This window comes from Lissotriton vulgaris, unplaced genomic scaffold, assembly GCF_964263255.1.
Source record: "Lissotriton vulgaris unplaced genomic scaffold, aLisVul1.2 SCAFFOLD_683, whole genome shotgun sequence".
Classification (NCBI taxonomy): domain Eukaryota; kingdom Metazoa; phylum Chordata; class Amphibia; order Caudata; family Salamandridae; genus Lissotriton; species Lissotriton vulgaris.
This window is the reverse complement of record NW_028251994.1, coordinates 836487-852127: the sequence shown is the minus strand read 5'-3', so window position 1 is coordinate 852127 and position 15641 is coordinate 836487. Positions and strand designations below refer to the sequence as shown.

General features: G+C 41.6%; 1 protein-coding gene across 1 annotated transcript in view; it reads left to right on the top strand.

Annotated features, from left to right (window-relative positions):
• Positions 1 to 15641, top strand: part of CRYBG1 (crystallin beta-gamma domain containing 1) — a 325937-nt gene that overhangs the window by 95729 nt on the left and 214567 nt on the right. Inside the window, exons 3-5 of the mRNA XM_086950969.1 lie at positions 1268 to 5225; positions 5385 to 5432; positions 5534 to 5652. Of these exons, the coding sequence (XP_086807095.1) occupies positions 1268 to 5225; positions 5385 to 5432; positions 5534 to 5652 (4125 nt within the window). The remainder of the gene's footprint in view (positions 1 to 1267; positions 5226 to 5384; positions 5433 to 5533; positions 5653 to 15641) is intronic.

The window sequence follows — 15641 nt, the reverse complement described above, 5'->3', positions numbered from 1 at the left end:
AGTGAGACATGATACCTGCCCTTGTTTCAGAGAAACCCACTAGCATGCTATGCAGGGCGTGGAATGTGCTGCGCGGTATGTGCACTAGAAGGGTATGGAAAAAAATCTAATGGGCACAGGAGCATCACCATTTTAGCCAGTGATAATCTGCCTTGGACAATGAGGGGTAGTGTACTCCAAAACGTCAGTTGAGGGGGAAGGGAGCCAATAGCTGTCGTGAGGTTTCCATCAATTAGGTCATGTGTAGTGTGTTATAACCAAATGCCTAAGTATTTAAAAGTGTGTGGGTTCCCAATTAAGTAGGTGCGTATCCACCATCCACTGTTACCGGTGGGCAGTCAGGGCTAAATGGGAACAGGCATGACTTAGACCAGTTGACCCTCCGGTCTGATGCCACCTGGAACTCTGTTAAAATGTCTCTGACTTCCGCTATCCCGTTACATATGTCTCGGATGTAGATGGGTACATCCTCTGCATAGAGGGAGACAATGTGAATTTCATCACCGATCATGATACCCCACATCAGCCCCTGTTGTCTGAGCCGCTGTGCTAGTGGCTCCATTGTCAGAGCAAGGAGGAGAGGGGCAAGTGGGCGTTCCTGACGGCTCCGTCTGCTTATCTATATAGGGATACACCATCCGATCTTCTCACAGGCCATTGGGTCTACGTAGAAGAGTTTAATGAGGTGCTGGAATCTGCCTTCTATACCCATGGATAATAAGGTCGCAAACATGAACTCCCAGTCACCAGATTTGTTTATTAATAATAATTGCGATGGCTTCCATTTTGGATTGTTGTTGTATTTGATCAGCCTGAAATTCCTTATTGTGATATTATTTTGAGAGTTTGCCTTCCTTTGTGTACTGAAATTCAAATACTGACGGGGCAAATAAAAACCACTTGATTTCTAAAATATGTAGGTGCTATTGAACTTAACCCAGCATGGAAAGGAGAGTCAAGTAGCCATTGCATAATAATTACTATATAATCACTGCATAAAAGAGAACGGTTAATAATGAGGTACTTTCACAAGGTCATTCAGTATGGGCTATGACTGCTCAGGACTAGTTTTGCAAGTATATTGTTAGATGTGTCACTCAGGAGACAATCATTGGTACTACAATGTTTGGGTCGGTGTATGATCTTATTAGTTAGAGATTGTGTATTGCCTCTTTTTTAGACACCACCGTACGTCTTTATGTAGGATATATTTCCTATGCGTAATCTAAATATCTAACTATACTTTTAATGTTTTTGTTTTTTACAGCCCCGGGAAACCCAAGAATGTGGATTTAAATTTGAAAACCAAACGTGCAGAGAGTTTGGAAAGTGTCGAAGAAATTGGTGTTGAACAGCAGATAAACAGAGGAAATACTGCCACCAAAATCTCCTTGTTTGAAAATAAAAGCACCAACCAAAGCCACAGGCAGATTGATTTCTACGCTACAAAGAGTATTCCGTTGACCAAAAAGTTTGTTGGTCGAGCAAAGTTGAAGTTTGGAAAACAAGCAAAGGAGCCTGAGCAAGTAGATCAATCTGCAGGCAAGCAGAGCAGCCCCCAGAAGTCTCCTGAAGATGATCGACAGGTCGGAAAAAAATTACATGAAATAAAACTCAAGTTCGAAACAGCCATGGAAGTGGACACTGTGGATAAAGCAGAAGTTGGGAAAGGTACATCACCCAGGAAGAAAGGGAAAGGTGGAAGTCCGCAACCTGCTCAATTACAGAAACCAGATTTCCATTATTTTTCATATTCTCAAGCCCTAACTGCCAGCCTTGCTAAAGGGGATATACAGCCCAACACTGCCTCTGTGCAACCCCAACAAATACATCAACAAAAAAATGAAGAAATTGTCGTGAAAATCAACGAGCAGAACTCTGAGCTTTCTCAAATTACGCATCCTCCAGTTGAGAGCAACACCGAAACAGGAAACACGAGCACACCTGCTGTTCATGAAATAGATTCATCTCAGGTAAACACCTTACCTGCAGAAGTGACTTCATCACCCCTCAGCTTCCCAAATAAGAACTCTGATGCAAGTGCTGTTGAACAAGTCAGCATATGTGTTGAAACTACAGACAGCACAACAAAATCTCAAGACACTAAAACCAATGTGAAGTCTCCTTCACGAAAAGGAGAGAAATCAATGGGTAAAAAGAATGACCGTCAAAAAAAGAAACAACCCAGCGGATCTGAGGGAATTGCTTCACCGGAACATTTAAAAGTGCAGCAGTCAACGGAATCAACAGAAAAAGGAACAACGAAGGATGATGTGAGTAGCAAACCAATTGTGGAAAGGGTGAATAAATCCGAAACCGTTGCATCAACATCTGATACTGAATCCACACCTGTAAAAGCGGATGTCTCCCATGGCGAAAAAACGTCCAGGAGCAGTCCGGATAGCCTCACTGGAACGAGCAAAAAAGACCCGGAAGTAAACCAGTCTGTGAAAGATCAGATATCTGAAGAAAATGCCACACAACCCAACAATGAAGAGAATACCCTACAGGAAATGGCTAACAACCACAAACAAATAGACATCAGTTCCCCTGATCAACCAAATATTAGCTGTTCCGAACAGGTGGTCATAATCCATGGGTCAGTGACAGGTAGAGTGGATGTTGATGTGGCAGATGGGGGTGAGGCACGAGCCACACCTGGTTCAGATATGCTGGAATTTGCAGACGATTCTAAGGAAATTGAGCTAAAGGCTTTGGAGACCAGCACAAGAAATCTCAGACGTACAGAAATTGAAGACAAAGAGTCGAATGCAGAAGCGGAACAAAATAAAAGGTCAGTTCTTGGTGCGAGCGAAAGCACTAAAAAGGACATTTTTGAACATTGTGGGGGTGCAGCAGAAGATTCAAATGAAAGTGCATTCGTCTCTACTCGTGAGAGCACACACATTGAACAGCTATCCGGTGGAGAAAATAAAATAACTGACTTTGTAGAAAATGAAAAAACGGACTTAAGTGAAAGTGCCCCTCTCACTCTCAAAGAAAGCACAACAATCGACTTATCTGAAAACACTCAGTTCAGTATTTCTGGAATTCCACATGCCAGCGAGTTGCAGGATTCAGAATCACCACATCAGAGTGCCTTACACAAGCCTGCAGCAGGTTTAACAAGTCCAGAAGAGGCTGGATCTCGCCTACAGGAAGCATCTTCCACTGTCACTGGAGATGCAGCTCATAGTGCAAGCTTACCCTGTGCTTCTGATTCTAAAGCAAGCAATCCCATGGAAGCAGTAACTTCTTTCATTCACCAGTTACAGGATTCATCTGATGTTACACAAAGCGAGGCAAAAATAGGAAGCTTGAAAATCGGTGAAGCTGGAGTTAATTTACAGACAGAGGAGAACAATTTACAGTGTTCAGTAGACCCAGAAATACAGTCTTTGTTACCAGAAACCACAGAGCACAGTGATCCATCAGCAATGAGAGTAACATCTCCCTTAGAAAGTGTATCTAATGTGCAACAAAGCAAAAAAAACATGGTAAACGTGAACAGTAGAAAAAGTGAGGATAGTTTACCTCCAGTTTTACCAGTTAAAATAGAACCAGGTGATTCATCAACAGACCCAGAACATAATATCTCCACAGTGGTGCCTAGTTATGATAATGTGCCAGTTGATGGTGCCGTCCCATTGCCAAATTCGAAAGATAACACACAAGAAAAGTTTGCTCAAAAAGAAATACAGCTCAGAGGGCATCAAACGGACGAACTGGTAAAAGTTCCCCTGCTAAATGGTCCAGGTGACTCAGATGAGGGTAAAACGAATACAACTTCACAGGAAACAGAACTTCAAATCACCAAGACCAAAACACTTCATGGAAGTGAAATTAATTCACATGCACACTCTTCCAAAGAAATAGAACCGAGGGACTATGAGCAAATGTCTTTTTTCACTGAACCTTCAAGGGATATCATCCCTCCAAATCCGTACTCCTCCTTGGCCAATTTCAAGATAGAGGCTCAAAAAAATGAAGATACATTTCAAAATGGTGAAACTTATGCTGCTTCAGTAGAACACAATTTAAGTCACAATGTGTCCTTTCAGCAACAAAACGTTTCCTCCATGATGTCTGGCCTGTACTCCTCAAACTCGCACAGTGGCAGCTTAGAGAATGGATTTTCTTTTGACAGACCTGGCATGTTCAATCCGAGAAGTCCAGGAATGGGTTTTAATCTTTCTGCTGCTAGTGATGACAGCAGCTTAGATTCTTCAAGTGAAATGGAAAGGTTTACACAAATAATTAGACATCTAGATAGCCCGATTAGCCTGCCGCAGAAGAGGAAAAAGCAAAGGCGTCCTAGATCGCCTCAACCATCCTTTGGGTTACCTCCAATCCACGAAGATTTTTTGGAGAAAATTATTGATTCTGACAAGTTTACATTTGGCTTGGGGAAGAAAGAGAGATCTACAGATCTAGCCCCAGCCTTGATGCTTAAAATGCAAAACATTGATGCTCCCTCTAGAGTACGGCCCAAGCGTGCATCCACTGATCAAAGTTTCTTGCTTAAATCCTTACGGTCATCTAACAAAGATGTACCTTTGGCAAATACGGAAGTAGACGGGAAAGAAAATGCTGTTGAGGTTACTGACCTGGTAGTCAAGAGGTCTCGGTTCGAAAAAAGCACAATTTTATCATCCTTGAAATCACCTCTCATGGTTACATCTAAAGACAATGTTTTCTCACCTACTGCAACAACAATCAGTACCATTACTACGTCTTTTGCAACGTCTCAGGAAGATTCGACCTTTGCAAATCCGAAGTCCTTTGACGCAATTATATCACCACAAATGGCTCCAGAGCCTGAGGTACCACAAGCAGGCATTGTCGGTCAAAGAGCAAGTCAGGATCTGCTACATGACAGTGCAAAGAACAGTGAAGTCAACTTTGCAAACACTTCACCCACAGACTTTAAAGTACCAAGCTACATGGAAAAGTATTTAAAAACAGATGATGAAAAACAAGCCCAAACCTTGGTGAGTGTGTTTCCAATATCCGAAGAAGGATGCATCAGTTTATCTAAAACAGACTTTGGATTTGCCTCTGCTTTTGGTGATAGACAAAATACTTCTGGCCCCCTAGAAAGTACACCCAAACCACTGCTGACTACTCTTGCACCCCTAGATGAAGAATTCTTTAACAGACTCGTGCCTACTAACCTTTGTGAAACTAACCAAACTAACCAAATCATACCAGTCTATGATGAAGAGGTATTTTATTTTTACCGAATACCCTTTTCCTGAATAACATAAACGTATTACTAAAAGTAACATTTTTTTAACAGTTCAATTGTTACGTTTTAATGTCTTTGCGGTTCATAGTGTGTTAGACAATAATATGACTTTTTTTCCTTCTATCCGATTTGCCAGACATGCATTGAAAATGGCCAAGAGAAAATCAATCCGAGACCTGGAAAGGTAACAGTGCTGCTTTTTGTTGTCCACTAACTCCTATCTGAGGAATGGATGCAGATTTGATAACAACCAAAGCGGTTTTGTTTTTATTTTGTTTTCTTCAGGTTGTTTTATTTGGTGAACCAAACTTTTGTGGAAATGTTGTAGAAATATATGCTGATGTCCCAGACTGCACCTCTTGGGAGCTGTCACCTGTCATTTCAATCAAAATAGTGAGAGGATGGTAAGAAACGTGTCGATTTGTCAATCATTCTGTCAACATTTGTTCACTTTTGTATATTTTGTATAGTTTTTTTAATTAGATGTGTAGGTTTGGGTAGAGTGACACATTATTAAAGATATGACTCTGCATTAATCTGTAGATAAGGTCTTCCTGAAACTTAACTACAGCTTTACAAATATTTTACTGAACAGAGCATATTTTTTGAGTTGTACCTAAAACCTAATGCATCGAGTAATCTTTCCTAGTAGAAAGATAGTTAGAAATTAAAAGTAACATTACAACTGTATCCTACACAGCATGCAACCATAGCACAAATATCATGCACTAAGATACAGTAGCTGTACTTAAGGCTTTCCTGTACACAATTTTATGAACACCATTTTCAGTAAACCTATTTTTGTGATTTTCATTTGTCAGTTGCTGCAGACACTCACATGTAGCATAGCAAATACGTATAAACGTTTTTCTTAACAATCATCTGGATATCAATATATGCAATATGCTAATGGTTATCCTGTGATTTACTCTGATATAAGTGTGGAGTGTTCCTGAGGCACTTTGAAGCAATAGCAAATAACAGAAATGTGGTGCATTGCACCTCCACTATTCATGACTGGCCCGTTTGGTACCCACCCACCATCATTTGTTCCTGTTATCTGCTGGGGCAGTGCAGTATTTGTAATATTGTTTGCTTGATTTCCTGGTGTTCGTTCAAGCTAGTCGCAAGACACCCATTTTGGATCTGGTGTACACTATCTATGATTGGCCCATTTGGTTACTTTGGTTACCCACACACCATCATTTGTTCATGTTAGCCGCTGGGGTAATGCAGTATTTGTAATATTGTTTGCTTGCTTTCCTGGTGTTCGTTCAAGCTAGTCGCAAGGGGAAAGATCCATCACAACGCAACTTTTACGATGCACTACCATTACAACGCAGGTCATTACAACGACTTGTGCTGGAGGGCTCTGTAGGATAGGGAATAGTTTAATTTACTATCCAAAACCTTCCCTAATATCCACGGGGACTGGAGTTGGAATAGTAAATTAAACTATTCTACTATCCAGCGCCCCCCAACGCAAGTCGTTGTAACGACTTGCGTTGTAAAACCTGCGTTGTAAAGGCATGCGTAGTAAAAGCATGCGTTGTGATGATGACACACATCCGTCACAAGACACCCTTTTTTGATCTGGTGTACACTATCTATGATTGGCCCATTTGGTTACCCACACACCATCATTTGTTCTTGTTAGCTGCTGGGGTAATGCAGTATTTGTAATATTGTTTGCTTGCTTTCCTGGTGTTCGTTCAAGCTAGTCGCAAGACACCCTTTTTGGATCTGGTGTACACTATCTATGATTGGCCCATTTGGTTACCCACACACCATCATTTGTTCTTGTTAGCTGTATTTGTAATATTTGTATTATTTGTAATATTGTTTGCTTGCTTTCCTGGTGTACGTTCAAGCGAGCCGCAAGACACCCCTTTTGGATCTGGTGTAGATACAGAAAGCCTTCTTGCCAGTTTTTGAATTTTTTTCTGCACCCCACATGTATTCAAAATGTATAGCTAAGTATATCCTGGCTTGTTGAAGTGTTGCCCTCGTACTGAGAACTGGTAGCATTCTTCACAAGGAGCCCTGCATGTAAGAACGGGCCACAGGGATAGAACGGGGTGCACCCCATAAGAGGAATCTTATTATTAGGCAAGAATGCAAGTGCCAAGATATTACACTTGGAAATAATGGGAAAGTAACTGATAACGCCGAAAACCTCCAAACTCGGCAAAGGCTTAGTCTATAATAACTGAAGGTGTCCTTAGTTGATATTTGGTCCTTAAACCAATCCTGTGATAGACATCTATGGAAAAAATTACATTTTATACTAGTATCTTTTAAGAACAAGTATTTGCAATGCAATAGGTCTCGCATTTATGCGAGTTTGACAAAATGGGATTGTAAATGACATTGCCTTTTTATTTATGTGTTTATTTAAAAAAACAAATAAGTCATTGCCATTTACAATGCCAATAGCTTAAACTTTCGCAAATGCGAGACCTTCTGCATTGCAAATGCTTGTCGTTACAAGCGCACCATGCCGCTCTTTCACATTAACAAAGCCACCCCCCTTTCTTTAGACGAACCGGGTCTACAGAAAGGCCCGTGGCTGCTATTAAACTGAAAGTGTGGTATGGGGCATTTTAACAAAAAAAAGCATTTGTTTGTAAAGTTGACAAACAAATGTTTTTTTTTGTAAAAGTGCCCCATGCCGCGGTTTCACTTTAATAGCAGCCAAAGACCTTTCTGTAGACAGTTTGTCTGAAGAAAGTGGCGTGGCCTCTATTAATGTGAAAGCATAGCATGGGGTGTTTGAAAACAACCAACAATTAAAATAATGAGAAAACAAAAACCATGCAGTCATCTCTGCAGCGGGAATGGGCGGGGGCAAGTGACCAAGCATATTTAAAACTTATAGCGCTGAGTTAGTAAAAAACAGGTTGGCAAATTAACAGCGCATGCTTCGCATGGTGCAAATACCCCTGACAAAAAACGGCTGCCATTGCTAAAGATGGCGTGGGCTTGTTACATTAAAGAAATTAATGCTCACCGACTAGATAAAGCAGACAGTGTAAGACCACAAGAAAAAGTCCAGTTGTTATGGGAGGTTACAAATGCAGACAAGGTGATACGGTACCAAGGAGGAACAAGTAAGCCTATTCACAAATTAAAATAAACAGTTTCGAAAGGACTGTAACAGGAGCCAAGTGAAAAGATGGGCGGGTAAATGGGCGAAGCGTTTATTCCATTTCACAATACAGAATGGCTCGGAGAGCAGCGCATGCGCTGCCCAGGCTCTACCTAAAAACAACTGCTGATTAGCAACACATCAGTGACCCAGAAGGGGAATCTCCATCATTGTACAAACTGTACAAATCTTTGCCACATCAATTGAGAAATATATTAACAAGACTCTTAGTGGAACTTTGTGAACGCATTTTAATGTAACAAATCACATATTGACTGCAATGAGGAAATTTTTCTGAAATTCGGAAGATCCTTTAAAATATATTTATATTAGTTAATGTTTGTATCTCTCTAACATCTGTCTTCTTTATCTTTGGTGATATTGTGATATGGATTTTTGGTGCGCTGCTAATCACCTGTGAGGGTATCTAGTCGCTGAGCAGGCCAGGCTTAAGAGGGAAGGAGGAGTAAGCCTGTTACATCTGGAACAGCCATGTTATGAGGTTCCTTAGGAAAGCCATGAGAGAAGGGGGAGGTTCTGAGGTGATGCAGGAGGTTGTTGCAGGTCTTGGCTGCAAGGTATGAGAAGGAGCGCCCTCTGCTCCTGGTCTTCTTGATGCATGGAAGGTGTGCTCTTGCCTGGAATGCCGATCAAAGGTGTCTAGTGGGTTGGTAGAAGTTGAGGGTGTGGTTGAGGTAAGCTGGACTGTCGTTGTGGACAGCTTTGTAGGTGTGGGTGAATAACTTGAAATTACATCTTTCCTGGACTGGGACAGAGTGGAGGTTGTTGAGGTGTGGAGAGATGTGATTATTTCTTGGGATGTTCAGGATGACTCTGGTAGCGGCGTTCTGTGTGGTAGGACATGGGCTTGGATTCTGATGTAGAGGGCATTTCTGTAGTCCAGTCTACTTGTGATAAGAGCCTGGGTGACTGTTTGTCTGATGGTAAGAGGAATTCCCTTGACAATCTTGTGTAGCATTTGCAGAAGCATGATGAGGCAATGACATTGATATGTCTGCTCATGAAGAGGTTGGTGTCTAGGATGACCCCGAGGTTCATGGCATGGTCTGCAGGGGTAGGTCAGGGGCCAAGTTCGGAGGGCCACCAAGAGGCTTCTCAGGGGTAAGCGATTGTTGCCAAAGATTAGGACTTCGCTTTTGTCTGTGTTGAGATGGAGGCAGTTGTTTTTCTTCCAAGCAGCGACGTTACTCATGCAGTTGGCAAAGTTTGCTTCGGCAGTACTGGTTGAGTCGGTAAGGGAGTGGATGAGCTGTGTGTCGTCGGCTTAGGATACTTTGTTGATGCTGTGGGGTCTGACAATGTCCGTGAGGGGCGTCATGTTAACTTTGAAAAATGTTGGGCTGAGCGACGATCCTTAAGAGACTCGGCAGATGAGTTTCTTAGGTTCTGAGGTGTAGGGGGGGGAAGTCTTACTCAATGAGTTCTGTCCATGAAGATGGAGGATAGCCACTTGAGAGTCGGTCCACAGATACCCAAATGCTGAATCTTTTTCTTGAGTGAGTTGTGGGAGACTGTATCAAAAGCTACATAGAGGTCCAAGAGTATGAGTGTGGCTCCAACAACGAGCAACAACATTTTCTTCACACTACGAAGTCTAGTAGTTGTTTGGCTTAGTCCCACTGAAAATAGATACATATATTGAAGTTAGGGGGCACATTACTTTCACTGGGTCGAAAAGTTAACTAATTAGATGGAAAGTTCCCCAAAGGATTCATTTTTGTTATTAAAAAAACAATTTAATAGTTTACAGGTCTGAAAGTCCAACTGTAGACTCCAAAAGACTTAATCGCTGGAGAAAACAACCTGCAGAAGTGTCTTAATTACCAGTTTTTATAACATTTAAAGATCCATAATTAATACAAATAGAGCAAAGTATATTATTGTTTTATTTTGCTTAACACCAAAATGCAAACTAGAGGGGCAATAAACATGTGCCCTTTGCTCTGTGTTGTACTAGCTGGGCTTCCGCCATTAGAGAAAAGAAAAATGCTGCATATAATTTACGCAAAAGAAACAATTGATGGACGGGATGCTGGACAATGCAAACATTCACTCCCAGTCACAAGAATCTGGGTTTAATCCATCATTCTTTTGCTCACCACACCATCCCAGTTTGAACCCAGCCATATGCATGTCAGTCTTGACCCTGTTCCTTGTGGGAACAGTCCTGCCCGAACTCCCACGCCAGGTCCTCCCTGGACCGGAAACAAGCATCCTTGGACGGGTTTCAGGGCATATAATTTACAGCACATACTTTTGCTTACTTTTATTTAATATAGCCTTCACAAGATCTGAGATATTTATTGCAAGGGCCAGAGGCTGTGATTCATTCAGGTTTCCCTGAAGAAGTATCACAAGCCTCCTGGTTAGCAGGAGGTCCAGCAAGGATTATAAACATAGTTTCCTGTAATTTATTTTACTTTTCTTTTGCTACACCTCAAATCTGCTTTTTTAAATGGCTCAAATTAGGAGAAATTACAGAAGACTTATGTGAAAGCTGGGCTGTATATGCTCGCAGGCCACATTTATAAATATAATACAGACTGAAAGTGATCTGCACAGACTGCTCTTACTATGGTGACTGGTTTGGAAATAGGGCTTCATTCTGTGAGAATGGATGTAGGCAGTATGATCAATGTTATAAATGTAAACTTGTTTTGTCCCTTGCAAAACAACTTGACAGGCCTTGGTAAGGGATTAGTAGTCAACAGCAGAGACTAGCTAATTTTAAAGTCTACAATGTATGCTAGTGAATGAAATTCACAATGAGGAAAACAGTGTGACAGGGAGATGTTACTGTAGTGTTACCGTGGATCATTTCAGTGATTTTGAATTTATTGTCTATACCATTGCATAGGTAACACAATTTGTTGTGTGCCGATTGTAACCGGGACACATGCAAAACATTAGGGTAGTTGGAACCATCGAAAAAAGGCACACATTGCTGGTGCGAATCCATATTGGACCCAGTTCTAGAAAACCACCCCTTAAGTAGGATAATATTGACTGCAGACAGTCGAGAGACAGGCCATCAAAATAGTTCAATGATTAAACCACCCCACTTACAATCATTCCAGGTTTGAAAATATGGCCATACAGGAGGTATATGGCAGATGGCAGAGTCACAATTTGATTGCTATTTAACGTATTAATTACACAATAGATGATGCAAGAATGTTTCAGTAAAGAAGTGTCCCTGAAGTAGATGTTGGGAATAAGACACTGAATTTTGCACAGGGTCAGCATTACAAAATGGTTGTTCATAAACAGATCAATGAATATTTTGAAAAACTCTACAAAGGAAATGGTGGAGATCAGAAAGGAACATTGAAATTGTGCTGATGGCGAGGGTAACAATAGACATGGTCTCAGTCCAGGGCAGGCAGCATTAAGGGAAGACTGGATTGGTCATACTTTCTATTCTATTTTCTATTTCTTTGTCAATTACCTTGTCCCTGATTACAATTGCATATGTTAAGTTTTTTGAGTTTGGCACATGCAGCGGTCCACACCCCAGTTTGGTGAACATTGTTATGCCTAATCGAGAAAAGCAAGATTTGAGTGGCTGGTCTTGTTTTGCTTTCTACTGTCAGAAAAAACGTCCCTGCCTCTGAGTCGTGTGTCTGAATTGGCCCTACAGAGTCTTCCTGGCTAATGGTTTAAGCCTTTCTGGCTAATGTAGTTTTGTTTGAGGTGAATTATTGCAGAGAGCTAAAAACTCCTGTATCTGTATTGTGTGAATTTATGAGTGTGGCTCCTTTTATGATCTTCAGCCTACTCATGTGAGCCTGCTTTCATTCTGATGACTTCAGATCAGTAATAAAGGGAGACCTCAGGGCAGTGAGGTAGACTCGACTGTAGGGGGATAGTTAACTGTGATACACCAGGTCTGTTGGGACACAACCATAAAAATACCAACGAGGACATCGTTCATCCCACATTCTGGTTCTCTATGCGCACCCAGAACTGTTTCCTGTGAAGATATATTTTGCTTCATTTTGAATTTTCAAACAATAAGTGAAAACTGAATAGAAATTATGAATAGGTCATTTTACAGGGGCAGTTTAGGTGTTTGAAAAGCATAGAACCATGCATTACAATACAGTCTTAAATGCCAGAAATGGCAATTTTGTTCAGCTTCCCAATAACCGGCACGAAAGTCAAGCACATGTAGCCGAATATCAGCAATTATCCAACCACTTTTTCTTCATTCTTTCAAAAGATTTAACCAGTTGGAAGCCCATGCGGTTGCCTATGTTGTTTCCCATGCTCGCACACATCCATGGTTCCTTCTCTAGATTGTTTGTTGGTGTGTTGTACAGGTGCCATGGAGAGCTGCTTTCTTAACATTATGTATTTCTCAAATGCAGATTTTAGACTTCCTTGCCTAAGATAACGGGGGAGTGAGCCTTTTTATTTTATTTTGTCTGTATCTAAACCAGACGGCGGGTCAGAGGTGATCGTCCTTTGAAGGCACATTCCCCAGAATCCCCAGTTACATTGATCTAGATGTAGACAAACTTTGTGAAGTGATAACATTCATTTTGTATGTTTTGATTGAGCCATTGAGAGGAGAGATGTATTGTGTTACCCCAGTTTTGTGGTTCTCTTTACATATTGCGTTTTCATTTTTAGCAAAAGTGCCAAGTAGTACATTCACACATATTTGCCTTGGTTTTGCATAATGGTTGATATAGAAGGTACACTTGCTGCTGAACAACCCTTGCCTAGCTCCTCCCACTGTCGTCTTACTATGGATAGGTGTGGAAGAAAATTACCCAGGGTAAGAAGAATTGCTAGTTCTAATTTTACCATAGCTACTACAGTTCTTTATGGTGATCTTATTTCCATAATATGGGTGGCTGCGCAATTTTTCTATATGATATGTGCAATTTGTAAGAAGTGGACACAAGTTTTGAACATTTTGACTGTTTTGCCATTTAAGGCAAATTCCAGAAATCTGCATGTACTCTACATCAATGGCCGAAATGTTATCCTGCTAACCCGGAGTGGCTTGGTCAATACTTGATTACATAGGTACTATAGTGTAGCATCTGAAGCATGTGAATTTCTAACCTGGGAAAAAAAGGATACCTAATCTGTGAACCTTAAAGTATGATTCCTGTTGTAAAGGGTACCTTCTGGAGATACAATTCTGCTGCACACATTAATAAGGATACTTTTGCAGCGTGAATCTTTCTGGATTCACTATGCTGAGCATTATTCCGCGGTCTAGTGGTTGGGTCCGGAATCGTAGTCTTTTCCCTTTTTTTTTTTTTTGTAGCCCAGGTGGGCGTTGACGTCCCACCTTTTGGTGTCCTTCACGTGATGTCGTGGGAACAAAACTGGGTCTTGGCTCTTCAACAGCAAGGCTAAGCCTATTTAAACTACAACAACGACACAAGGGCCAGTACTGGACTAACTTACTTCTTATTTATCAAAGATCTGTTATGAACAAAACATAGCAGTCTATTATCATTTCCGTCACTAGTTTATTTTAGTAATTTTTTCTAGTCAAAAACGTTTTCATTTTTTTGCAAAGGACATTTCTTGTGCATATACAAAATATATACAAAATATACAGATTTATACACATTTTTACATAAACAATCTCTTAGTGACTAAACAACACATCCACACCAAACCTTTCTCACTACATACATTCAACTAGCATTCACACAAATAAACAACATATACCTCTGAGGTATAAGTCAATGTCAACAAAAATGCTTTTCAAAGTAAAATGGTTTGATGAATCCTACATTTTTTATGTTCAAACAGTCTGAACAGTAAGAATGTATTATATTGTATCCTACTCCAGTCTTTCTAATCTTTTTATATTGTTGACTATTGACCACAAAAGATCGACGCGTTTCGAACCCCCTATTGCGGGGTTCTCCTCAGGATTAACGAGATTTCTTAAAAATCCTGTGAAGGGTGTCTCTCGGGACTGGTGTGGGTGTTGTTATCTCACAAGCATTTTTAATTCGCTTGGAGTACCTGGTATTAGCGTCGGAATCGCTTCACCGGGCTCAATGTGGTACGGGGCGTGTCTTTCAATTTGCCGCCGTGTAACAAAAATCCTGCATCCAATGCACTGCGTCTTGTCGGGCACAATCGATGTAGACCCTTCCGTCTGAAACTTTAAAGTTTCAGACGGAAGGGTCTGCTGGAAGCACAGTGAATGCGTTACATCGATTGTGCCCGACAAGACGCAGTGCATTGGATGCAGGATCTCGTTGATCCTGAGGAGAACCCCTCAATAGGGGGTTCAAAACGCGTCGATCTTTAGGTGGTCGAAACACTGAGACCCATCCTGGACCTAAGGTTCCTGAACAAGTACAAAAAAAAAACACAAAAGTTCAAGATGACGTCCCTACAGGAGGTCATTCCTCAGATAAGGGACGGAGACTTCATGGCCACCATAGACCTCAAAGATGCCTACCTGCACATCCCAATGAACAGGCAGCACAAACATCTACTGAGGTCTACCATCAACAAAGATCACTACCAGTTCACAGCCCTAGCATTCGGATTAAAATCTGCACCAAGTGCCTCGCAGCAGTGGCAGCGCACCTAAGGAGGGAAGGGATCCATGTAAACCCTTACGTGGACGACTGGCTAATAAAGGCAAGTTCACACAGGACATGCAAGGAGCACGCAGAGCACGTGACAAGTACACTGGTGGGCCTGGGATTCTCCATTCACTGCGGGAAATCCTCTATTGAACCAGAGCAAGTAAAAATCTTCGTAGGAGCACAGATCAACACCATACAGAGCAATGTGTTCCTCAGCGACAAAAGGACACTGGCACTGCTGAAGGAGACGCGCCTCTACCAGAAGGGGCGAGCTCTGACAGTGAGGACAGCGAGCAAGGTCATGGGCATGACGGCCTCCTGCATACATTTGGTACCAAATGTACGCCTTCACATGAGACCATTCCAAGAATGGCTACAAGAACAATGGTCACAAGCTACAGGAAGTTGGGAAGATCTAGTGGTTGTAACGCACGCAGTGGAGGAGGAGATGTCATAGTGGAACAAGGAGAACATAACATAAGAGAAGCCTCTAACACCACCGACCCCAACAGTGACCATCACCACAGACGCATCCCAGAAGGGATAGGGAGCACACATGAGCAAGCTCAGGGTGAGGGGTCTGTGGACTCCAGCGGATGCGGTCAAACACATCAACTACCTAGAACTAAAGACCGTGTTCCTCGCC